Source organism: Camelus dromedarius, chromosome 4, assembly GCF_036321535.1.
Source record: "Camelus dromedarius isolate mCamDro1 chromosome 4, mCamDro1.pat, whole genome shotgun sequence".
NCBI lineage: Eukaryota > Metazoa > Chordata > Mammalia > Artiodactyla > Camelidae > Camelus > Camelus dromedarius.
Genome location: NC_087439.1, coordinates 46,783,139 through 46,808,854, shown reverse-complemented (window position 1 = coordinate 46,808,854; position 25,716 = coordinate 46,783,139). Strand labels below are relative to the sequence as shown.

Here is a 25,716-nt window from a genome sequence, read left to right as displayed (position 1 = left end):
GTGCCCAAACATGCTGCTATCTTTCAAGCCACCACTGATCCGTTAGTGACCTAATAGCACTCACAATGCAGAAGATAACTCTTGTCTACTCAAAATTTTGGCTTTACTAGTTCTCCCTTTTCCCCTTAGCGCCCCCATTTGAGAAGTCGAAGTTAAATGCCTGATTTTGCAATTCCTCTGCATCCTTTCTAGAGAAAACCAGGAAGCACCTATCTGAGGAAGAGGAAAGTGGTTACTCACTTCTACAGAGGTAAAACGTAGTACACCCCACAGCATCTGGTACTCATGCACTTTACACGTGCTCCAGATTTATTATTTGTTGTTGACGAAATGAATGTGCCGTTGGTGGAAACCCTCTTAAGGCAGTGGCAAGGAAAAATTCTATTGATACACTGGGCCTGTTGTAACCTGCTTCCCCTATAGCACGCCACTTTCATGCAATCATCACATACAAAACCTAGCATTTATCATCACTCTGCAGAATCTGAGTCTGATTGTGGGAGATGTCCCGCACGCTTGCCTCTCACGCGAGCTGGGCTCAGCCGAAAGCGCCTGGCTGCGAGCGCGGATGTGCACACGTGCGCCGAAAGGCGGGGGGTCATTCGCCCTCGGGCCCGGTGGTTTGTTTCTCAACAATACACGGTATTGAAAAAAAAAAAAAAAAAGGCACATTGCCCCGGTTATTTAACCGGCCCGCGGCGCCTGCACCTGAGCTCAAGGACCGGTCCGCAAGGGAGGAAGGCAGCACCTAAGGCGCTGGGGGAAAGACGTTGAGGTGGGGGGCGCGCCGGCGACGAGACAGCGCCCGCGCGGGCCGGGCCCGGCCGGGGTCAGCGGCCGCAGCTCGAAGGCCGGAGGCCCGGGCCGCACTCACCGAAGTCCAGGAACTGCTTCATGGAGAGAGGGGATGGCGAGAAGCGCGCGTAGAAGTCCACTTGGCCCGGAACGCCGCGTTCTGGCGCCGGGCCGGAGCCCGAGTCCGAGGTGAGGCTACGGCTGGCGCCTGGGCGGGCGGAGCGCAGCCTGGGGCCCGGGCCGGCCGAGGCGGCTCCGCGCAGCAGCCGCGCCAGCCTCATGCCGAGCCCCGCCGGAGGAGCCGGAGCCCCGGGCACCAGGTAGCCGCTCCGCGGCTCGGCCGGGTGGTACGTGAGGGACGTGGCGGCCTCGGGGGCGGGGAGCCGCTGTCAGCCGCGGCCACCGCCCCCCTCGCCGGAGCCTGGCCCCCCGCGCTACTGGGCGGGGCCTGGAGATGGAGGGAGGCGGGGGGAGGCGGGGGGAGGCGGGGAGCGCGCGCGGGACCGCCCCCGGGCTAAAGTCCGGCCCCCTGTGCCGGGGGGCGGGGTCGGGAGAGCGGGAGGGCGGGGTGCACTCGGCGGCCGGGCCGCGGGGCGCCCCTCGGGTCCTCTGCCAGTCCCGGGCGCCAGGCTCGAGGGCCTGCAGGCGGCCGACGCGCCCTAGGCCGCTATGACCCACTCACGGTGTGGTTCGCCCCACTCCCAGGCCCTTTGGGAACAAATCCCACCTTCTGCTTCCTGTGCCCTCCCAGGCTCAGCCGAAAGGTTCAAGGACAGGGCCGCGATCCGCTTCCAGGCACCAAAGAGTCCTCCTGTGAGCGTTTTCCAGAAACTTTCGTCTGTGATGCAAGCCCACACTTTACAGAGGAAGACCCAGAGAGATTCAGGAGCCGACCCTTGCCAAACAGTGGCACCTGAGTGGTACCATGGTGAACACTGCGGAGTGTGGCCCTAAATAATATCACAGTGACTGCAGTTCCAGGGGAAGAGAACTGGCAGCCCAACTTGTGGCCTTATCAACAGGTATGCTCAGCATGGGCAGCAGTGTGTTTAAAGGGTCCTTCTATGCCCTCTGCCCTTCTCTTTAACTGTCGACTTAATGTCACAGTTTGGTTGCTCCATCCTTTCCAGATTTCTAAATAGTGAATATAAAGCTAGGGAATTTTTAATTTGGATTTAGTTCCATAGGCTTGCAAAGCCTGCAGTCTACAATGAAAATCACCACTGTCCCTTCTCTCCACTATTACTTCCCCATATACCCACCCCCAGTGCCTTGGTATGTCTTAGACGCAACAAAATTACTTGTCTATGGGTGTGCAGTTTATCAATTTTAAAAAGTATTTTATTACATATTAATAATAATAATAAATATACATCGGAGTTCCTGGTATAGAATAACAATTCATTTCTTCATGGTGGTCAGGTCTTGGATTGTATAAAAATATGATACATATGAAAAATGAGATGAGAATCTCTTTTTAGGATGTGTTAGTGTTACCGAAGGAGATTCATTTGCCCAGTGCACAGCAAGCTAAATGCTGAGACGTTGAAGTTTGCAGCCAAGTGAGGGAAAGGAAGAACAAATGTTAAGCCCACCTCCCCTAAGGCAAGGGGCTTGGGATATTTATGGGAGAAAGAAGCAGGGAGGCCTGATGCCTGGGGAAAGGTGGCTGGAGGTAAGAAAAAGGTGGAGTAATTGGCATTCTGCACAGGCACACTGTGCTGTATGCTTCTTCTTGGGATGCATGTTCAGAAAAAGGCAGGGTTAGTATAATCTGAGGGTGGAGTTTTTGACCTTCTGATGTCAAAAGGTCATCCATCCAGCACTCCAGCAGGTCCAGTGGAATGGTTGGTGGTCTCAACAAGTTGGAACTGGGCAAGACTAGCTCCATGTTCCTGAAGAACAACTTTGGCAACCGTTACCCTAGCGACCCATATCTCAGAGGGGTTGTCTATATGTTAAGGGAGTCTTATATTGTCTAAGCTATGTGAAGCTTGGAAGGTATGCAGTTTGCAAGGACAATTTAGGCAAGTTTGATCAGTGAAGGCAGGTGACATGATATTATTTATTACGCAGGTTATAGTTTAGAGGATCTAACAGATGACTTCCTCAGTTTCATTAGTCCTGCAGGTTTGGCTTGAAGGAGAACACTGAACACCTGGGAACAAGTGTAGGTAGTTGAGGGGATGAGGTGGAAGCAGCATTTGAACATATTCTCCAAAAGTTGTGCCTCTAACAATTGTTTCAGATATCTGTTACCATGGTTGTTACAATTTTGGTAAAAATATCTTAGAGGAAGCAGTATGAACATAGGACTGTGAGACATGTATTGAAAGAGGTCAGAGGGTAATATCTCTTTTAGATGTCTGCTGCCCCACCAACCATCCTCTGTACTCTCCAAATGTGCCCTTCTTTCATCCATTCTATTAATACTTGCTGAATGCCTACTCTAAGAACCAGGTAGTGTTCTCGGTGGCTGGGACTAAAGCCACATGCAATTCAGAGAGGATCCCTTTCATAGATGCCTGCTATTACAAAGCATATTATGTAGGGTCCAACATGGTAGAAGAGTTTTACACATATCTTAAAATATTAGACAGTCTGCTCCTTAAAAGAAGGGTTAGGTTTGTTCTGAGTGGCCCAGACAGCAGATGAAGACTTGTGGGTGGAAACAATAGAGGGACAGACTTGACTTACACCTGCAGAAAATTTGGTTACAGCCCTTTGACTGTGAAGTAGGCATCCTTAGAGGAGGGGTGGGTTGTTGTCAATGATGGTCAGTTGGCGTCCAGAGGACAGACAGCCTTATAAGGATGGAGTGGGGAGGATTACTGGGAAGCAGTGCGGTGCTATGAAAAGAGCCTGGATTCTGGTGTCAAATCCTGGCTCTTTCATGCACTGAGTATTTGGTGTTGAGTGAGTTACTTAACCTCTCTGGGCCTCAGCCTTCTTTCCTAAAAGGGGGGGATAATATCTGTCTCACTGGGTGACTATGACAGAGAGAGTATAGCCATCTGTGTTAGCACAATGCCCGGGACATACTAAACACTCAGTAAATGGCATCTCTTTTTTAAAAATCATTACTGCTGGGTTTGTTTTTTTTTTTTTTTTAATTTCCTTATTAGGATCCTATCAGAACCACTCATACTCATGTATAGCCTGAAGCCAATTTTACCAAAAGTTTGGGAGAAGACAATTTAAACTTGAATATTAGACATCCTTAAAACAGTCCCTCAACTGTTTCCGACTCTTCTCTAGCCTCGGGTCACGTTAACTTCCTCCTTGTCCCCTTCTTTCCACATCACTCCCTGAGCTCTAAGCTCTTCTCACACTGTCAGGCAAAGTATTATTCGGCTTCCTCAGCCCCTATTTGCAACTCTGCCGCTTTCCACCTGAGCCTGTCAAGGTCCTTGGCTGAACATTAACTTGTATGGAAGCACAAAGACCAGGCAGAGAGCTTGAGATTTACTGCATCAAGGTTTGTTCACCCAGAAACCAACTCAACTCTTCTTTTCTCCAAAATATATTCACCAAGCTTCCACCCAATATACAGAGAATGAATATATAAAAACACATATAAAATTGCATCACCTTTTTGCTTCTTGATTGAAGACTTAGGGTCCAGAAACTGGAGAGAAAATTAGATTTTTTTCAGGTACCTGTTAACATAATGGTTGTTAAGACTACGGTTAAAAAAAAAAATCTTAGAGGAAGCAGTATGAACATAAGACCATGAAATATGTGATCAAAGGGAGAAAGTGATCAAAGGGTGGTATCTCTTTTATATGAACTTTACTAACGGGCTATATTATTTAATTATGTACATAAAAGTATAATCCTAATGTAAAGCTCTATAAAAATCTTTATATATAGCAGACTTGGGCCAGATCTTCACTGACATTTTATAATTCATGTTGGGCTGATTTGACTGAAAATAATGGAAAAAGCAATAGGAAACAAACTAGACTATTTCACCCTGTCTCCTTTACCCTCTGGCTTCATGGGGCTCAGAGAACAAGAGGAAAGAAAAGTCATGATTGATTATTCCTCTGCCCCTTCCTCCCTGCCAGGCCATGCTTTGTGTCCCTCTTAAGTGTGGCCAGTGAGCCCTAGCGGTGGTACCAGTTTCCCTCTGCTGTTAATTGGGGTGCTTCATGATCCCCATCTCTTCATTCTGCCCACACCTCTGTAAATAGTGCCTTCAAACGCTCTTCAATTTCCCCTTTGAGTGCGCTACCATTTCCTGCCCCAGAATTCTGACTGATACTTTAGAAAGGTAACTTTCAAAAAAATAGTAAATTGTACCTTGACACATTATAGTTCATGCAACTATAAAATGAAAACTTCATCACATTGTATATTTTTAATACCTTACAAGTTTATCAATTATACCTCAATAAAGCTGAAAAAATTAAATGACCATGCCAAAATTATAATTAAGACATTCATTAAATGAGGGAATCTGAAAAGATGTTACAACCAGTCCAAAGGAGAAGTCTAAAAATAGAAATACAGAAATGAATTTGAAAAGGGCTGTAAAACTGACTTTTTCCCTTTGGAACCTCCACCTGACAGAATGTATTTGCATGGATATAGGCAGGAATTATTTGCATTATCAGTTATCTACAATTTACACAGTTATAAATAGCTCAAATTTGGTGAATCAGAATCAGACACCCTAGAAAACTGTGCTCTAAACAATGCATTGTATTCCACTGAAGCATGATTTTTCCCTACCTGTGTTTGCCTTCTTTAAGGATCACTGTCATTCAAGTAATTACTTGTGCAGTCATGTGGAGGCCATCCTGTTCACCAGGATTTGTTTTAGGGAAAACATCGTATTTATCTGGAGTATGTACTTTGCTATGTTACTGGAGTTGAGAGAGGTCCCAGGGAAAGCTCACAGAACAGCCTTGAAGCTCAGAGAGGAATTCACTTCACAAATCTGAAGGGAAAGGAAGGTGGCGATTGCAAAGGCTGTTTTACAGTGAGGGTGCTCCCTGAACCCTCAGTAAAGCTCACTGAAAAAAAGAAAAAGATTGTGGAGACTGGATCTTTTGTGTCTGTGCAAACTGGTGAAAAGGATAAATTTTGCGTAAGAATTGGGATAGCATTTGTACTTGGGCCTAGGGCAGTGGTCTGGTTGAAGGGGACCCTGAGGTCGCAAACTGCTAAGGATGTGGAACTCTGGACTTGGACAAACTGGAATTAGCCATTTGAGCTAAATCAGACAGGCATGACATCTGCTGACGTCTGAATTATACGTGCCATCAGCGAAGTTCAAGTTTTTCTTGTTTTAAAATTTTGTTGGGGTGGGAAGACCCACATTTCTAGTTTCACATCAATTTCCCTTTATTTCTTCCATTTCATTTCTTCTTAGGTTTCTAAGTGCCTACTTCTGGGGTTTGTTCATTCCGTAAATGTTTCTTTAGACATGCTGTGTGCTGGGAAGGTTCTGGGGATCCAGCAATGAACAAGACATCCAGGTCCCTGCTTTCATGGAACTTCCATTCTAAGGGGACAGATAATAAATATATAAGTTTATCTCAGAGTACTACAAGCTATTAAGACAATAAAATAGAGTACTGTGATTGTGTGTGTGTGTGTGTGTGTGTGTGTGTGTGTGTGTGTTGTATGGAGGCTACTTTACAGTGGTCAGCAAGGATGACTCTGAGATTAGGACCTTCAGAGGCCCTGAGAGAAAAAGATGGTAATGTGACCCTTCCCATCACGATCCTCAAAAATCCCAACCCTCCCTACTCCAAGAAACGAAACAAAAAATCCCCAAGCTTGTTGGCCTTCATTCATGCATAATTCAGCACAAAAGTCATTAGGTGAGACTTTGGATTATGGTTGTTATCATTCGTTCAAAGCACACAGCTGGCCTATGGTCCCCTCCACTTGCAGATAGCCACAGGCAAGGCACAGTGCACAGCCTCAGATGCTAGTCTTTTGTTTCCTGGGCACTGTGCTGTCCACCTAGCCCCTCCTCCACTCTCAGGAGGCCAACTGAAGTGAAAGGCTTTGCCGAAAGGTCCTTTTCCATTTTCATCACCTGCTGAGGTGCCCTCACTGTCTGTCAGGAAACTGTAACTGAAGATGCCTTTAAAAGTTCGGAGCAAGTCATCTCCTCTTCAGAGCAATGTGAGTTGCCATATTTCGTTGATGCTTAGACCTTTTTTCTTTCACATTTTAACAGCTCACAAACCAGTAGACTCTTACAATTCCTGTCCAAACAGGTGTTGACATTGTCTGTGTTTGATCATCAAAACTGCAGACTGGGTGTGGGCTGTCTGGAAGAAAATCTGGAATAGTGGCCGGCTCTCTGAAATGCTGCATCACAATACTGTTTTTTGGAAACCACATTTACTATGTCTGAGTAAAAGGTTAATTTGAAAGATTCTTTATATTTGTAAACATAAAGAAGTATAGAAGTTCTTGGAGAATCTTCACCAATTTGTTTCACTTACATTTTCCTATTATTATATGCATAAGGAATAAAATGATTAAAATCTGTCTAAAAATATCTACAAGCCCTTAATAAAATTTCAAGGGCCAAGAAAGCATTACAATTAGCAACCTTTTAAAATTCTTACTAGTTTGTAAAAAATGGCGCCTCTTACAATTTGATGGTGTCTTAGGATGAAATTTGGTTTAACTGTTTCTGTCTGGTATATAAATGCTCCATGGAGTTTTCAACTTTGTCAGAAACACATTAAGTTGATTAAGATTTTAGGTAGTGAAGGAAAACAGCCACCTCGTCAGAGTTGTACTCCCTTCCACCCTTGACTCAAGCTGGGTAGCTCCTGCCTGAGCTCCTCACTTTCATGGGCCTGTGCTAAAAGCAGCAAGCAGCAGCCAACATACATCAACAGTCTTTCCTTCCTTTTCTCCTGGGTGAGGATATAGTCTGCCTCCCAAGAATCACAGATGATGGTGTTATTAAATATTTTGCATAGAATAACAGGGAACACAGCTTTCCAGTCTGTAACATTTGCCTTCTTTTGGCCTGTGTCCAAACATTTCTATTGAGCTAATGCCACATGGCTGTGCCTAGGTACAACTACAGTGGGGAGACGTCTTTTGTTCTGGGTAGTCCAGTTGGCCCTCTGTATCTGGGAGTTCCACGTTGGCGGAATCAACCAACCTCGGATAGGTAATATTTGGAGGGAAAAAATTCCAGGAAGTTTCAAAAAGCAAAACTTGAATGTCCTGGGCTGGCAACTATTTACATAGCATTTACACTGTATTTATATGTATTTACGTAGAATTTACATTGTTAGGTATAAGTAATGTATAGATTATCTGAGCATACCGGAGGATGTACCTAGGTTATATGCAGACACTACCCCATTTTATATAAGGGACTTGAGCATCCTGGATTTTGTATCCTTGCGGATCCTGGAACCAATCCCCTTGCTCATACTGAGGAACGACTCTGTATCCGTCCAGCTAACATTCGTATTATGGTAAAAGGAGCGAAGGGACATTGGGAGACAACTCATTATCTCTAATGCAGCTGGTCATTGGAATTGTTGAGATCACCTGGGGAGGTTATAGGAAGCCAGAGACAATCCCTCAAGGCAGAAGTACTTAAGGGATGACCAACAGTAGGAAAAGTGCTTTAAAAAATGAGGGGGCATTCAATACATTAAATATTCTCCAGCAGTCAAATAAAATGAGAACTGAGAAGTATGCTTTAGACTGAATAACCAAAAGGTTGGTGGTAGAAATGACTTCATGAGAACAGTGATGAGGAAGTAGTGATGATAGCTGTAAATAAATATAGTCGTTGGGAAGGACCACTGTGGAGCTGAATGGGTTTTTTAATATATTTTACAATGGGAAAGTCTTGAGAATTTCTAAATGCTGGAGGTGAGCAACTTAAGAAGCAAGCTGGATGTAAAGAAGAGGGAGAGGTTAAGTGCCTGAGCAGGGTCCTGGAGGACTGGAAGGGTTGCCTTAAAGGGGAGGAGGGACACATCTCTGATGGACATGCATTGTCAGTGTGTTTAAGAACGCGTGGAGTTGATGTGGGCAGACTGGGCTGGAATCAAGGCTCCACCGCTTTCTAAATGTTTAACCTTGGCTAGGTTGCTCACTCTTACCAATGATTATGGCCATTTCTCTCACTGAGCATTTTCTGTGGGACAGGCACTAACCAATGAAGTACTTACTTTTACAGAGAATGCTGAGGCTGTGTAGGCTAGTGGAGAGAGCATTTGTGTTGAAGTAAATCAGACCAGGGCTCAAATCTAGGCAGGAAATTGAGAAAATCATTATATGATAACTTACATTTTTTGGTGAAGCAGGAGGTAGAGAATGCTTGAAGCCAAGGGGAAAGGTGGGAGCAACTCACTGGTTAAACCATCTAAGGAAAGGAAATTCAGAATGTCTTCTTTTGATAATCCTTTTAGAGATGCATTAGGGTTGACGGATTTTACTTTTGTATTAGGCAGGACTCTTGCAGACTCGAGTACAGAAAACCCAGTTCAAACTTACTTAAATAAAAGACTGTTTTGTTTCAAGTCACTGAAAAAATTCCTCAAGTGGTAGACCCAAAGCATCAGAGTTTGTCTGCCTCCTCTTCCTCTGTTCTTCCTCCCCATATTTCAGCTCTGCTTTTGTTGGTGTAGACTTCACAAGCTTCACAAGGCTGACTCTTTCTGTTATTTTAGAGACCGACAGAGTAGCAGCAGGCTTTAATCCCAGACGGGCAAAATCTCAGTAGTGAGGCCCTCATCACTCTAGAAAAATACCAGATTTACTCTGGCCAGGCTGGGGCCACATTTCCATCTGTGTAAAATGGAATTAGGTGTGGAGAGGTGGTTCACACATTTACACACACTCATACCCACCCAACATCATGGGCTAAGTTGGGAGAAGAAAGGATCCCTGAGGGATACAGCAGATCCTTTCACCTGAAGAAGGGATGCTGGGCAGATAAAAACAACACAAATTCATTATCTATTTCCACGTTCTGCAGACTGGTAATGTGTTTTATGAATCACCGTTATTTAATGAACACATTCAAATCATGAAATGTCATTCTCTCACAGAATAATGATTCTTCACATTTTTCTCTTTTTATTCCTTTCATTTCTTGATTAAGTCAGATAATGTACATACACATTTCCACCTTCTTTTAGAGATTTAGAAAAAGAAACAAGATTCACCTTGATGTGGCATACATCTCGGAGAATCAAGTTGATCTTAAAAGTAGTAAAAGTATTCTGAATCCAGCATTAGCTGGAAGAAGGCAGCTACATCCTCTCTACCTATTTTCTCTTTTAATTTCCTAGATCTTTTAGCATTTTCTTTGGGTGAGTGGCCTTATCAGTCAGGGTTCAGGGCATAAAATAGAAACCACTCTGGGTATTACTGGTGTGAAGGGATTTAATTCAGGAAATTACATGTATACAAAATAGTTTAAAGGGATGCTAGGCTGGGCCTCTGAGGATAATTTCTAAAACACTAACCCACTTGGGGGGTGGTCTCTGGAAATTGAGGTGAAGACAGCTACTTGTAGCTGCAAACCAAGGTCAGGAAAAGGAGACAAGAGACCACCACCAGTTAACCCTTTCTGATACTCAACTTGAACTTGAGGTCTCCGTGACCATGCCTGCTAGTAGAAACACCCACTGAGTCCACGTTGCAGATCTCAAATGAGGTACCTAATTCATAGACTCTAATTCACATGTGAAACCCCTAGCTGCAAGGGAGCCTGGAAAAGTATTTTTAGATTTCCAGTCCTTCTAACTAGAAGAAGGATGGAATAGAGGTTGAACAAGCCAATCCTTAGTTATCTACCACAATGGCTTAGGCATTTTACTAATTTATTTTGTTTTCTGGCAGGAGCAGTTGGGTTGTTTGTGGTGGCAACAGGCAAAGAGAAACTGAAGAACTGTTGCTGCTTGATTAAGGAAATGTCAGATTGCAAAAACTTAATTCTTAGGGTTAGCCTGAACCTTATTTCAGTCTTTTTGTTTTGTTACTGTAGAGAAGTCACTGTCACTGGACCAAGGTATCACTGCTTCTGTGGGTCAGCTACCAGAACTGGCATGTGGCTCCCCATTCAGTGGTAATGGGACTCACCATAATGGGATTTTGTGTCTAGCAGGGCAGGTAACTTGAAGGCATGGCCCATAAGAGTTGCCTAAACTAATGTCAAGACAGTGAAAGCTATAGACTCAGATATAACAAAGACTATTACGTGCCCCCGCTGCTCTTTATCCACAACTTTGAGGATGTCAGGGATTGAAAATTGTATAAACATGATTAGACTGGTGTCTGCTTCCTAGAGGCCTAGGTTATAATCCTGCTTGTTCCATATACCATTTTACAGATGAGGAAATTAAACCATTAGGGGTGAGTAAGCTTCCCCAAGATCACACAAGTAGGAAGTGGCAGAGAAGTGACTTGAACCTGGAAGGAAGACCCACTCCATAGACTCTTGTTTCCAAGTGTAATTCATGGACGAGCAGCATAGCAGCACCTGGAGCTTGTTAGAAATGCGACTCTCAGGCTTCTTCCCAGACTGCCCGAATCAGAACCTGCAGCTTAACAAGGCCGCCAGGTGAGCCTCAGGCGTGTTAGCGTGAGGAGGATGCTCTCACCCACTTCCAAACCAGGGTGCTTTCCTCAGTTTGGCAAGTGCCTTAGAACTTGGAGTTCTGTCAGCAATTTGATGACACCTTGGAATCAGACCCCTGCAGTGGTTTGGGGAAAAGTGCTTATTTTTTTATTTGACTTTAGTAGGTCTTTCAGTCAGTGTATTGTGACACGTGGGAGGGAGAAATGGGAGTTTTCAAACTACTCCTGTGACAAACTCTGCTCTAATATACATGCTGTAACTCAAGCACGAGATGGGCTCTGAGCATTTCCCCTTCTGCACAGCAGGAAAGGTGTAAGCAACAAAACTACAACGTGCCTTCTTCCCATTACAGGAAACCAAAGACTTAATAGTGTATGGAAAGAACTAAGAAAGGGTTCAGAAAAAGAATCCTCTTTTTACACTCTTCCATTTCAGGGAAAAAAAAAAAAAAGAAGAGTCAGTACATAGCAATGTCAAGATGCCAACATATTGAAACTTTGTGTATGTGTTCCAGCACCAACTCTCATTACAGTCATTAGTATTAAGGGTTTGAAACAGTTTAACATAAAAGTAAGATTAATCTTTTTGTACAAAATGACCTATGTTGATGAGCAGTTTAAATTTAAGACTTAGGCTCACGTTATTTTTTAGTTAAGGGTACTTAGACTTGCAAATTGCAGCTATAAGAGGTAAATCATAGGGTGTGATAGATCTTGAAAAGTAAGGAGACGAAAGGTCAGTGACAGTTAAAATAAACTGTTTCCCCATCTGTGAAATGAGGAAGTAGAACTAGATTTCCATGCCTGCTTCCTATTTTACCATTTTAAGATTCTACATAACAAGTGTGATTATAAAAATAGCTAACAATGAGCATTTTCCGACCAACTCATTTACTCTTTATAAGAACCTATGAGATGTGACAGGCATGTACGTATGAGGTACTAATATCAATCTCACTTTCCACAGGAAGAACCTGGGGTGCAGACATGTCAGTCACTCACCAGTGTTGTATTCCAAGAGGTGCAGCTAATTCACACCCTGGCGGTCTGACTCCAGCCTCACTCCTGCACATCCTGTTCAGCTGCCTCCTTCTTGTGGCAAAATGCTGCTAGCTTCTACGCTCTTGTTACTGGGGCAGTGGAAGCATCACAAGCAGAGATGAGGCATTTCCAGAGGACAGAACCCTTTCTGTAAGTATTCAGGCCATCCAATGACCTCTGAAGCAGTTCTAAATCTTAGCTGCCCTTAGTCATCTGGGGAGCCTTAAACAGCACTGATGCCTGGGTCCCACCCTCAGATATTCTGATAGTCAGTCTGACATGTGGTCTGGGCATTGGAACTTTTAAAAAATGCTCCTTAGGAATTCAAATAGGCAGCCCAGATTGAGAACGACTACTTCAAAATTTCTGGAAATGGGACTGGTTCTAGAGGCAAGATCTATCCACATAGGACAGGGCACTGACCTCATATGTAAACCATTGATATCTTAACGCAAGATTTTTAATCTACTTACACAGAGTACAATTACCTCTGTTTGTCAGTACCAGAGGTGGTTTTGGGTTAGCTTCCTATAAAAGGTCAGAGCTAATGTCTTATTTGTATGTGTGTCCCCAGAGGCTAGTAACATCCCTAGAAATTTTATTTCCAGTTGGGAAAAAAAAAAAGGCTGAAACCACATCTAAGTATCTCTATGTTACAACAGCAGGATCTTAACAGGACTCTCCCTTAAATCTATCCACTGACCATGGCTGAACTGAATACTTATCTGCTAGGCTCTGAGATAAAGAAGCACACGCCGTCCCTGTAGTTTGAAATTTCTTGTGGATGTTCTAGAAGAATGATTAACGTGTGAGAAATTTTATCTGACCTCTGCTAACATGGGCCTGTCTCTGCCCGTTTCCATGACCCCAGCACAGACAGCCTGACGGAGAGATGCTGCAGGGTCAGGGCAGAGAAGACGGAGGGCCTTCAGCTCTGCTGACTGCTACAAAGACCACAGTCGAGACCTCCTTCACTCCGGTGTAGCCTTCAACCATTCCCTGGTTAGTTTTGCCCTTTGTGGCGCCCGGTCCACCCTTGCGCTGTGCTGGACCAGTGTTCTCACTCTAATCTGTGTTTTACAGTTCACTTCTCCTTAGAGGATTTAACCATGAACCCCTTTGCAACCTCCCTCCTAGATGGGTCTGTTGGTAACATCTCTGCAGACGTGGCCTCAGCCACCAGTACACACAGCACTCTCACATTCTGACAGCTGGATCAGAGTCAGCAAAACCTGAAGATACAAGAGAGAAAGGAAACACTTACTTGCCATTTGACCATAATCAGGAACTACTGGAGGCGCAGATAGATGCCCCCAGGTTCTTTGCAGTAGCCACACTTTTGAAATCATTCTGAAGTTCATTTTCTCCATTCCTTTCTTTGAAGCGCACCTTCTCCTCAGTGTAAGTGGTTGGACAACAATAGTGGCTGGACCCATCTTTTGGTCTTGAGGAGCTGCCTTTAATCATTTACTTTATGCTACCCATGCTGATCAAAGAACTCTTCCACATTCCTGTTTTCTCAGCCCTGAGGATGTGCTTTTGTGGAAGCCAGCCACCTACAGCAGGCATTTCACGTTTTTCCTCTTTTAAAACAACAGTCTGTCGGCCCCAGACTGTCTTCCCACGTTGTCCTCCTGTGGGTCAGTGCACTAGACAGAAATCAGCTTCTCACTGAAGTGTTTTCATTTAGGGGAGAAGGCTCAAGCTTATCCTTACTTCCCTGGTCTGGACAATTTAAAGAATTCCCCACCTACATCTACCCCACATTCTAGAATATTCTCGAGCACAAGGGCATAAGCCATGACTGTGCATGACCGGTTGTGAGGCTGTGGCAAGTAATCTGCAACCAACAATGACATGTCAGTGTTTGCGATGGATCCAAGGATATCCCCGTAATCACACCCCTATCACGCCTGGCATCCCTGTATTTTTTGAGAAGGCGAGAGAGGAGAACTGCAGGAGTCGTACACATCACCGTCATGACCTCCAGCCAAGGTCATTTACGCCACAGCGCTGCCCAAACCACAGTGACTGACACTCTTAATGGTTATCTTGATTATAGCTTATTGCAGTGATTTAAACTGGATAAACCCATTTGTGACTAATAAAGGTTCACAACCACTGGCCTGTCATTTAAAAAGTGCCAATCACTCATTTCCTTGTGTGGTGACACCTATCTGATCTTCAAAGAACTAAAAAGGCTACGATTTAATTTGTAATACCAAGTACAACGGAAAACAATTACCTAATAGACTGGACAGATAATACACTTTAGAATGGCCGTTTATTCATGCCAGGGTATGCTATATTGTCTGGGCACTATATACATGCCTTATACTTATTAAATTATGATAATCCAGTTAGAGAAGTTCTATAAAACTCCTTAAATTTAAATAGAATCCATTGGTGAAGAAAGTATTTTCTGACCTGTCAATTCTGCCAAATCAGTCCTTGGTGATCAGTATAACGATGCATGTCACAGCTGGGCCGCGTTACATCACAGGTGTGTTCTAAGGGGGCAACTTAGCCACAGAACCTGCATTCTTCATGCCGTGGTACCATTGCTAAATGATACCCTATCCTTCATGAGCATAATAAGCTTTTTGAAGTAGGTGAATCAATGCATATAGACATCTCCCAATTTGTAGGTATCTTGAACAAACTATCTTTAAGTTTGTTTTCTTTTGAAAATATTTTCAACTGAACAGTAGAGCCAAAAGGGGAAAATCTCATCAACCATATTTACATTGCACTTTGGGGGCATGCACTAATCTTTGGCTGATCTGAGATTATTCTTAGTGTACCGATTAAATTAAAACATCAAAAACTTTATAGTTTAGCTTGCAATAAAAAGAAAGGCAATGAAGGTTATTTATAATTTCACATATACCATGCTGTGTTACTAAGCAATAAACACTTTCATAAAAAAATTTATTTCACACTTTTATACAAATATCCACAGGTATTTTCTAATCAGGAAATAATTTTACAATGCTAGTTAGTATAAAAATGTATCAAATGCAAACAGACCAGTGACTTGACTTGAGATGACATTTTTAACAATTACAAATTTAAACACCACTACATTCTTGTTTCTTTTGTTGTTGAACCACCCTTGCACCCCCACCCACCTCCCCTTTTCAGGACATTCATTTTTACAACAAAGGTCTATAAACACTTTTAAAATACCAGCTTCTCGGCCACCTAGAAAGCCAGTGCATTAGGTTCCAAATTACCTAAGCAAGAAACTGAGATTTTAAACACTGTTATGACCTGTTTTAGAGAAATTTCTGTAAACAAAATATCACGTGTAAAACTATTTTTGTTAATGAAAATTCCAAACAGAAAATTACAACTAGAATAATGTCCTTAGCATCTTAAGGGCATAAGATTTCAGAAAAGAAAAAAGAAAATTAAAACTCCAAAGCAACAATGGCACACATAGCTGTATTTTGTTCTTTTGAAAGATTCTGAGATGCTGCTCACACTATAGCGAAACAAATTAGCACCTGTTTGCTGCCCCCCATATAACTTAACATTTTGAAGTGCAGTAATTTTTAAAAATTTAGCTTTCATACTACTCAGTCTCTATTGAATGTATATAATAGTATCTTCCTTGTCCCTCCCCTTCATTTTTAAAACTAAAAAACAATTTAAAGTTCTTGGTAGAGTAGTCCCAAAGTCTTTGGGGGGATATAGGCAGGGAAGGAAACAAAGCAAAAAACAGAACATCGACTCACTGATTAAATGATTCCAATAACACTGAAAAACATAAAAGCCACGATGTTCTGATTTTTGGTATCAGGATTCAGTAGTCTGACGCTGGATCGGTTGGATCCACCATAGGCACTCACCATTTCTTTCAAGTCCTGAATATACAGTATTTGCAGCAGTGACTAAACTGCAGTGAAGTTCAACAAACAAACCCATTATTTCCAAGAGTTCCTGAAAGTTATAGCATCCAATTCAGAAACATCACACAGGGTTCTAAACTAAAAAATATCCAATGTCTGATAAAAATTAAACATTTTACAGTTAAATCCTATTTCTTGAATGTTTTGGGCTTGGGGGGGGTGAGGGCTGTCATGAAGGGAGATGTTTTAATAACTTAAACTTATCTGTCAAGTATAACAACTCTCTGGTACATTTATAAAGAACTATTATTTTCTTTTTGCAGTAAATAATTCAGGTCCAACCAATGACCTCTCATGTTCTAATTCTGATTGCTTAATCCAACCTGAAGGGTCAACTGGACAATCTTTGGCCTGTTAGTCAATAACAAAATAGTTGGTAAAAAAAGAAAAATAAATACCATATACAAATAAGTATAACTAGCATTCAAATGTTACACCTGTGTGTTTTAGTGAAAGGGGGATGAAATGTGTATGTATTTGGCGTGAGCGGGATTCACACATCTAGGAAATGGGAAAAGATGGCAGGATGGGAATCACCTTCTATTGCACATTTAATTTACGAGGGCACTTTAAGAGGAACACAGCCACCCTGATCGCATAGTCTTGTGATGCAGGACAGGTAACTTACAGGTTCTCCAGTCCCATGAGGAGAACGTTTGCAGAGGCGGTGCCGAGGTCGGGACGGTCACTCTGTTGGTGTGGTGACTGTGGTGCCTTCTTCCAGCTACACTATTGGGAGGGTGTTGTGGGCATGCAACTGGGCAGGCCCTTCCCCAGCACAATGTAAGTCAGCCACACCAAAAACAAAGGCAACCCAGAACATTAAATTAAGGCAGTTAAAGAAAAATCCATTCTAACAGCTTTAAATTTGGCTGTGCAAATAGGAGCCTCAGCTATGTAACCACGTCCGCAGTTAGCACTGTAGGCTCGTATTGTGTGTTGTCTGTCTGAAATCAATGTTCAGGTATTGAACAGGCTTCTAAATCCACCTGAATTTCTGAGTTGGGGTGGGGGAAACAGTTTGGGTACTGTGAAGCTTGTCTGGCCCCCCTACGAGTAGCTTTCATTTTCATTCCACCTTGTGATCCACTGTTTTTTTTCAAGGTTATCGTTATATTTTTCATCTTTGATCTCTCGCTCCTCTTTCCGGATCCTTACAGCATGGTATCGGGGAACGCTATCATCGTACCTAGAGCGTTTAAAGAATCCACACTGGAGAAGGGGGAAAAAGAAACAGAAACAATTAAATAACTCCAAGAAAAGCAGGTCCACCAGATGGGCACGCCTAAGCTTTCTGTTCAGCTATGCCTATCTTTGGACTTAGACAAAGAATAAAAGACACGGTTTTCTTTTAAGAAGGAATTAATAGGTCAAAAAGAAATGATAACAGCCAGTGGGAATAAATGGAACAGTACAGCTGTAAGAATGGAAGAAAAGTCCCCTTTTCCATCTTGTCTTTACATTTTATAACAACGTAAGCTACCTTCAACAGTGGAAAGGTTTATGAAATAGTGCCTCCTTTTTTAATAATCACAATACTATGTGTAAAAGATCTAATTTTCAGACTGTTAGAACATCATGTTAATTTAAAGGACAAAATTTTTCAAGGCCATAAGCCAAAGATTATTTCATGCCCCTCTTCCACTAACAAAATGGAAATCAGGTCACAAATATTTTACAAATTACTGTTTGAACAGGTCAGTGTTCAGGGGTGTCAATTTAAGAATCCTCCCTCCTCTGAGGCTCCAGTACACATCTCTCAATAGCTAGAGGGTAATTTATACTGCCTGGATTTCCAGTTGTGCTTCCAAATTAAGCTGTTTCATTAATCATGTAGTAACTGTGTTCTGCAATAAAATCAATCATGCAAAGAATTTGAGGAAAGTTATCACTAGATTAAATTTCAGAGCATTCCCTAATTTTTTTTTTTTGCAAAAGGTGAGGCAACATGTACATTTAAATTAATGAATATATATTTTATTAGTCTTTAAAAAAATTCAGTCTGATCCAAATAGATTTATATTGAGAACATATCTGTAAATTTTAAAATCAGACTGAATTTTTTAAATGAATAAAATATATGTGTTTTTTAAAAGATGTGTTTTTAATTTGAAACTGTGGATAGAAAGTGGATGAGCAAGATACTTAGAATGGTTGATTAATGTCAGAACATTTATTGTGAATGGTTTTATGAACCTGTCATGGGGCAAAATAAAATTATGTACGTAGTTATCACTAAATCAATAGGAAAAATGGAGCAAGAATTTTTACTCTGAGGCCTTAGTTCTATTCTCTGCAAAAAAGCCAAAACACCTATCTATTACAAATGTGGCTCTTGCCCCATTTAAACAAAGAAGGAAATCAAGGGTGATATATAAAACTGGAATGGAAATGTTGGGATTCATCATGACAGTGCCATGGGGAGGGATTACAGGAGTAATTCTATCCCCTTGTGCCCACAGAAATGGAAAAACGAATCGCTGCCAATTCCCATTTCCATGGATTTACAAATAAGAGGAGCCAAACACGAACTTAAACTCAACTGAGACCCAGGGTTGAAAAAATCTCCAGGAACATGAAACAAGATCAAACTCCATTACAACATATTGAAATAAAAACTGTCCACAGCATTTTTATATTAGAAGTTTGTATACTGAAGGCCACATTGGCAAAGAACCATCTTCTGAAGCTGGTCGTAATGTCCATCATGCCAGTAGTTATAGTCTGTTGTAATGGTCTTTGACCTGTAGTAGATACGCAGGGAAAGGAAGCTGCATGCTTAGCTAGCGTAAAACAATTCCTGAGCAACAATAAAAGCATTCCAAGCCTTCCCCCATCACTTTATAGCAAGGAGATCCAAAAGATGACAGTGAGAAAGCCTTCTCTTCAAGAGAAACACAATGTTTCCAACATGCAACAGGTTAATTAGGCAGTCAACACAAGCTTCTACCTGTGGGGAATTCCAAAATGGACAAGAAATCTGGAATGATTTCTTATGCATCTTTGAAATTCCAAGTGGGATGCTAGATACTTGATTAACACCGTGGGGCAAACTGGGTTTGTACAGAGGTCTAAAGCCTCCTCTTGTGTGTACATATAGTTTGCAGTTTTCTTCAGTGCTGTGGGTGGTATTTAACAATAACAACACCACAAAATAACTCACCTGCAACAAGATTCTTTGTGCATTTTTTAAAACACTGTAAGCTTTCAAGTGAAATAAATAAAGTAAAATAAATTCAAGCAAGGCAAGCCATTGTGGACATTTGGAAACGTCTGTTAATGGGACACACACAGCAAGCTGTTGCTTTTAAAGTTAGCCACCACAACCATAGCAGGTCCCACAGCTAGCAATTAAAAACATTGATCAATTACCAATTACAGAAGTAGATCAATACTATGCATCAGAAGTAAGCCTCTCTTTATCAGACGGCTGAGCATGGATCTCAGCCTTGTGATATGTGGCATCGTAATGATCTTTCTTATTTCTCTTGAAGAAACCACACTACAAGGAAGCAAGGTATTTAGTCAGTTTTACAGTTTTGTGTAAAAGAAAATCTCAGATTGTAACCTGTTTTTTATTTATAGCTTGTTTACAAAGAGAGCACTGTGGACCAACCAAAAGGGAACAGCTCCTGTACTATATTACATTGTGACAGCAATTAACCCAACTCTATTACCATGGGTCTCTGGTCAGATTTTATATGGATGACATTAGTCAGCTAATTGATTTTTCCATTTGTAACGAAGCCTGAGGGAAACAAAATCATCTGAAAGGGGAAAATATATACACATCTGGTTATATCTTTTGATGGTTTCTTCTTGCAGAGAATATCGACTCCAAAAATAGGCAAAAGATTGACATCTACAGTTTATTGATTCCAAGGTTAAAGAATAAATTCTCTAAGACAGCACAAATCTAAATAAAATAGATACTGTGAGTATTTTTCTGCTTTTCACAGTGAGTTTTATAGAATAAATGCCATCTAAGGTGAAGCCTTTGTGGGATAAATCACAATATAAATCCGAATACATCATCATGAAGCAATGATTGCTGTCATTTCCCCACACTCTGAACCACTCTAACACTTAAGTGGCAGGAACCTACGCTGCTCAGGTTAGGTCACTGTAAATGAGTATAAAACTGTAATTCCACTTTCTACTAAAATTTCCTCATTCAGCCATGGAGAACCTTTTCTGTTTACTTTTATCTAGTTCATAAGGCCATGGAGCTGCGCTTTGAAATGTACTTGATTGAACAAATTTCTTCCCTCCCCAGAAAATTCTGCATCCTAGCCTGCCATGAAGATAAAAATCTAGATCTGCTTTATATAAGTGGTAGCTGCTAAGTACGTGTGACTCTTTAAATTTAAATTAAATTTAAAAGTCAGTGCCTTGGTTGCACTAGCCATATTCCAAGTGCTCAACAGCCAAATGTGAATAGTGATTACTTTAATAGATAATGCAGCTTCAGAACATTTCCATTATTACAGAGTTTTATTGGGCAGCATTGATCTAAACTATTTATCTTGATATTTATTTGTGACTCTCAACTTACTGTAAGTAAGCACACCCAGCCAACCTTCAATTACATGCGCTATTAAATAAAGTGAGGAAAGGAATGAACCAGGAACCAAGATTCCTGGTTATGCCTCTAACTTGGCAACGTTCTTGATATCCATGGGGCATGGTCATCTTTGTTTACAAAATGAAGGTGCCTGGACCAGCCTGGAGGACCGACACCCCACTCCCCAACCGAAATCCTATGTAGAATCCTGATATTTAAGCAAATAAGTCAGAACTACTATGGTTGAAGTGGGGATGTTGGCCCTACCCCCACCTGCCTAGCTTAGTCTTGGAACCTATATAGATGTACAAAACCCAATTTAAAGGCTGCTGAACTGGAGTCCTTTCTGGCCCTCAAATTCTATTATTTTAACACATAAAAACAAATAGTTCAGTTTCAGAAAGAAAAGTAAAAATAAAAGTGATTTTCATGTGGGGGTTGTAGAAGTTGTCTGATTACTTTAGAGTTCACCTGTGAGTCTGGATACTTTAGAACATCCAAAAAAAAGAAAAAAGAGAGAGAGATCACCTAGTCCAATCCACTTATTAAGCAGCGAAGGCAAACCCCAGGGGGATGAAATGCCTTGTGCAAGATTAAATAGCTTGGGTTTCTTAACTCTCAACCTACCTTCATTATAGACTGCCAGTTGACTTGCTCTGAAAAAGACTGTCCTTGTGACTTCTTCCAGAGAGCAGCAGGCCACCCTCAAATATCAAACCTCACATTCAGTTTTCAATATCAACATAATTTCTAGAGCATCTCCTGTATTGGCTGGCTGTGCTTATCAGAGAAACCTACTACCTGGAGTAAACATCAGAGGTAGGACTGGCTAACATCCCATGGGAGGAGGAGTCTTGGCACGAACAGACACCAAGCTTCAATTACACAATCGGAGAACACGAGAAAATTATCCAAGATTGGCAAAAGGAAGTTACTTGGAAAAATTAAGCAAAAAAGAGATGACCAATATTTGAAAGTGAGAATATCCTGAGCCCTTGTTAATTATCCTCTCGGATCCAAGGAAAAGATAAGGATGGTTTGATCCTAGAGATTAATGATTGCGTTTCCTAATCCTTTACCGCTAGACCAGACATGTTTGTAAATCCAGAATTTCTGGCATTTTAGAAAAGTAATACACTGCATACATAATGTCATAGTAATCAAAAAATTAGTATTTCTGCAGTGAGACTAATGAATAAAGGATAAAGTCTATAAATAACCTCTTCTCCCATCATATCAAGTTGTGCTACTAAATAAGTCATTACAAACTTTGTTCTGAGTTTTTTACAAGTTGTAATTGTTGATAAGGGTCTGTGAACCTCCATTACTCACTGAGAATAATCCATAATCTCTGGCAACAAAAGTACGCATCCATCTCATACTTTTTTTGTAACATAGGCTATTCATTGGTAGAAAGCAGGGGGAAGATACTATATTATATTTGCAGGACCAAATTCTAATGAAGAGCATCATACTAAACCCAAATCTTCCTTCTGTGATACAGGCAGTGATAACCACTTTGAGAAATTTCATGCTTTTCTATTCCTAATCTGGCTACAACTGTGACAAGCCCCAATGGCTGCCATGAACATTTCTTTACAGAAGTTGAAATTAACAGGGACACAGATTCCAGTTAATGTGATACCCAAAAATTTAGCTTAGATTCAGAATTTGATCTTAGATAAAGAAAATGCCATAGTGGTAAAAAAAAAAATTTAAGTATTATTTGCCAAACATGCTAAATTATGTATGAAACACCAAAATGTATATACTTAAGAAATTTCTTACAGTGTACAAACATACCTTCAAGTACAAAATATTAGGTAGGTATTTAGATATTATATAATTCTCAAGTTTGCTGTATGTTGGAAAATTTTCACAGTAAAATGTTAGGAAAAGGAAACAATGAAAAAAATTTATATACTATCAGTGTTAGTTTACTTTTTTAAAAACATGAAATAAAATTCCTTTCACAAAACTCAAATGCTAGATATGACTTACCTTCCATAGTAAAAACACTAATAGAGCAAGCATCAAAATCCCAGCAAGAATGGCCACTAGGATGATCCACCAAGGTACTCCTGAATACTGAGCTACAGTCTTCGAGGGAAACACAGTCACACGAACCTATGGGGCATAAAAGAAAGCAGTATCATTATAAATTGGAGAATTAATACCGGGAGTTTACAGTACTAATTTTGCTTCCATACACATTTTGGACAATGCAGACTATGGTTGGATGAGATGCCTTTTTGATGTAAGATCCTTTCCTTTAATAATGGAATACTGCTTCAAGAGGCATTTCTTGGAGATCTTTTCCCAGAACCTGGAAAATGCTGGATTGTGTTCTGACAAAGTAATTACTTCTTTGCTAACTTACCTTTTTAAAATGTTTGTAATCAACAAAAGTAGAGAAGATTGTACAATGAACCATCATTTATTTGTCACTAAGTTTCAACAATTATCAATACACAGCCAATCTTTTTACATCTATACAGCCTGGTGTCTTTTTGAGAATGATTCCCCTCTCTCTCAATTAAGTATTCAACAGTGGCAACAAGGATCACTGTATGCACAATTAGCCTACATTCCTCACTCAGATTTTAAAGATGTTATGAAATATAAAAATACTGATGGAACTGCATTACTGATACCACTTCAACTTTTCTTAGGATTGAAACTGAGCAGGACCCTGCAGGGCCCTCCAGCTGACCAGAGATTTATGGCTCAGATAATGTTCCAACAACAAGTAAGATTTGATGGCTACTGGGAACCACAGAATCCAGACAGTCATCTCTGAAAACAGAAGACTGTCCCCCTCCCCAGCACGTAGTCCCTTCCTCTTTTCCCTCGGAGCAAAGCCTGGGGAGTTGGGAGTTGGTTCTTTGAGACATGAGTCCACCTTCTCCCCAGGACTGTCAGCTTCCTCAATAAAGCTTTCTTTTTACCCAACACTTATTTTTCAGTATTAGATTCCTGAGCAACGAGCAGTTGAATCTGACTTCAGGAACAAGATAGCAAACTAAAGCCCATCACAAAGAATAAAATTTCCTGAAATGGCTCGGTGTCATCTTCTACAGCAATGCGAATGGGCAAACTAGACTCTGGATTCATTCAGAGGCAGCACAGAGCTTTAAGCAGCAGCTGATAAGAAGCTTAAGGTCTAAACATTTGATAGCTGGCAAATACCAATTCAATACAACTAGTGTTTATTCAGAAATCTAAAACATTGCTCATGGCAATTTGCAACAACTTGGTTGTGTGGGTTTAGAATTCAAGTGGATTTCTGTGATGCCTGGAGACTATTTTTCAGAGCATGTAAAAGACCTGGTGAAAGCTACAAACAGGATTTTGTAAACCATACTGATTAGAGATCTACCAGTTTTCAGTTTCTGATTTTTTTTTTTTCTGAATTTTGAGACTATAAATTGAAAGGTAAAGAAAACTTGGAGCAATTTAACTTCTGAGAAGAGTTCCTAGTGAAGTGTTCTCTATTAGTATTGAATTCTGGATGCTGCCTAAGAATGCCTCTATGTCTACACTGTGCTTTATTACTTCTATAGTTGAACTCTATAAAAAATTTTTTTTCTTAAAGTACTTCCCTTCCTACTTATACTAGAAAACAGCTTCTCAACCTCATTTGGCTTATTAGGATATATTTGAAATAATTGCTTTTCTTTAAACATTTAATAGGAAAGAATTCACATTTAGAGTCTCCAGCATAAACACCTAATCACCTACTACGTTTCCTGTTATGCTCTCAATGAGGTTTCACCCAAGCTCCCAGCCCCAAGGAGGGCCTCATGGTTCACTTCCCCTTTCCTCCCTTCCCCCAACAGGTGTCCCAGCTTTAAGCTAAAACAACCTTTTTTTGAAATGACTGGTTCTAGCATAGGAGTACCCATCAAGTAGGGAAGAAAGAATGGTGAGAGACCAGGGAAGAAATAATATAGTTGATGTGACTGGTAAACTGGACTATTCTAAGATAAAAGATTATTTCCATGAGCCTCTGCTGTATCTCATTTAACTTTGCTTCCCTAGTATGTAGCACAGGGAAGGCACAGTGTGTCCCTGGGTCAAGGTGATGACTCGGAAGGGCCATCCTCATTTTTGAGAATAAGCTCTGATAAAACATTGAAGTGGAGAGTGGAGACTGATCCCATGCAAGGGGAATCAGCCTTATAGTCACAGTGAGCACCAGAGCCTTTTAAATGGCTGATCAGGAGGGGAACCACTCCCATAAGTGGCTGCAATCCAACAGCTTAAGGGCTGAACAGGTATTTTTTGGTTTTGTGGGGTTGAGGGTGGGGTGAGGCGTAGGTGCGAACCCAGATGAGAGCTTAAGTCCCAGGTCGGCTACCATTCAAACCAGATCTTAGAGCCTTTTAGAAAATGTAAAACAATTCACATCGCAGCAAAGACTGAGGACTGAAGCTAGGGGCTGGTTCACACATTTAAAGGACAGATGTGATCTGCAAACCTAGTCTGCGGGCAAGGCCACACTGTGGTCCAGGAAGGGGATAGAGGCCAGTCAGCAAGATTTTATTGTCTGTTTCCTTAAACTGTCAACTGCAGTGTTTTGTTTTGTTTTCTTTGATAGGGGTCATTCTTCAGCTGGGACTGGCCTTAGAATCGGGAGAGAGGAGACCGACTGTGAGCTGTGACTCCCAGAGCTCGGGAAGCCCTGTCTCATCTTGTCACAGCAGCTGTTATTGATGGACAATGACAGGTTAAGGAGAGTAGAAATTACTCCAACTCCCAAAACTTTTTTTTTTTGGTCTCATTAAAATCTCGGCCTTTCCAGAGGGA

At 41.4% G+C, this 25,716-nt stretch overlaps 2 protein-coding genes and 1 long non-coding RNA gene across 7 annotated transcripts in view; 1 reads left to right on the top strand and 2 right to left on the bottom strand.

Moving 5' to 3' along the window:
* The window catches only part of PDK1 (pyruvate dehydrogenase kinase 1), a 30,295-nt gene extending 29,116 nt beyond the window's left edge, over positions 1 to 1,179 (bottom strand). Inside the window, exon 1 of one of the 2 annotated variants that reach the window (XM_031451660.2) lies at positions 875 to 1,179. In XM_031451660.2, coding sequence (XP_031307520.2) covers positions 875 to 1,076 — 202 coding nt within the window. In that variant the 5' untranslated portion in view covers positions 1,077 to 1,179. The remainder of the gene's footprint in view (positions 1 to 874) is intronic. The other variant, XM_031451659.2, reaches the window with a different exon arrangement.
* A 187-nt stretch (positions 1,180 to 1,366) lies between these two features.
* On the top strand, positions 1,367 to 25,716 carry LOC105091093 (uncharacterized). Of its 3 annotated transcripts, none has more exons than XR_010380605.1 (4): positions 1,367 to 1,817; positions 12,356 to 12,579; positions 13,301 to 13,431; positions 25,508 to 25,716. It is a non-coding gene; the product is annotated as an uncharacterized LOC105091093 (long non-coding RNA). The 3 variants fall into 3 exon arrangements; XR_010380606.1 differs by lacking the exon at positions 25,508 to 25,716 and adding an exon at positions 23,580 to 23,992; XR_004136717.2 differs by lacking the exon at positions 25,508 to 25,716 and having other exon boundaries at positions 13,301 to 14,569.
* Positions 15,344 to 25,716, bottom strand: part of ITGA6 (integrin subunit alpha 6) — a 76,316-nt gene continuing 65,943 nt past the window's right edge. The window contains exons 24-26 of one of the 2 annotated variants that reach the window (XM_031451657.2): positions 22,909 to 23,034; positions 19,716 to 19,845; positions 15,344 to 17,555 (exon numbers count right to left, since the gene is read on the bottom strand). In XM_031451657.2, the coding sequence (XP_031307517.1) occupies positions 19,738 to 19,845; positions 22,909 to 23,034 (234 nt within the window). In that variant the 3' untranslated portion in view covers positions 15,344 to 17,555; positions 19,716 to 19,737. The remainder of the gene's footprint in view (positions 17,556 to 19,715; positions 19,846 to 22,908; positions 23,035 to 25,716) is intronic. The other variant, XM_031451656.2, reaches the window with a different exon arrangement.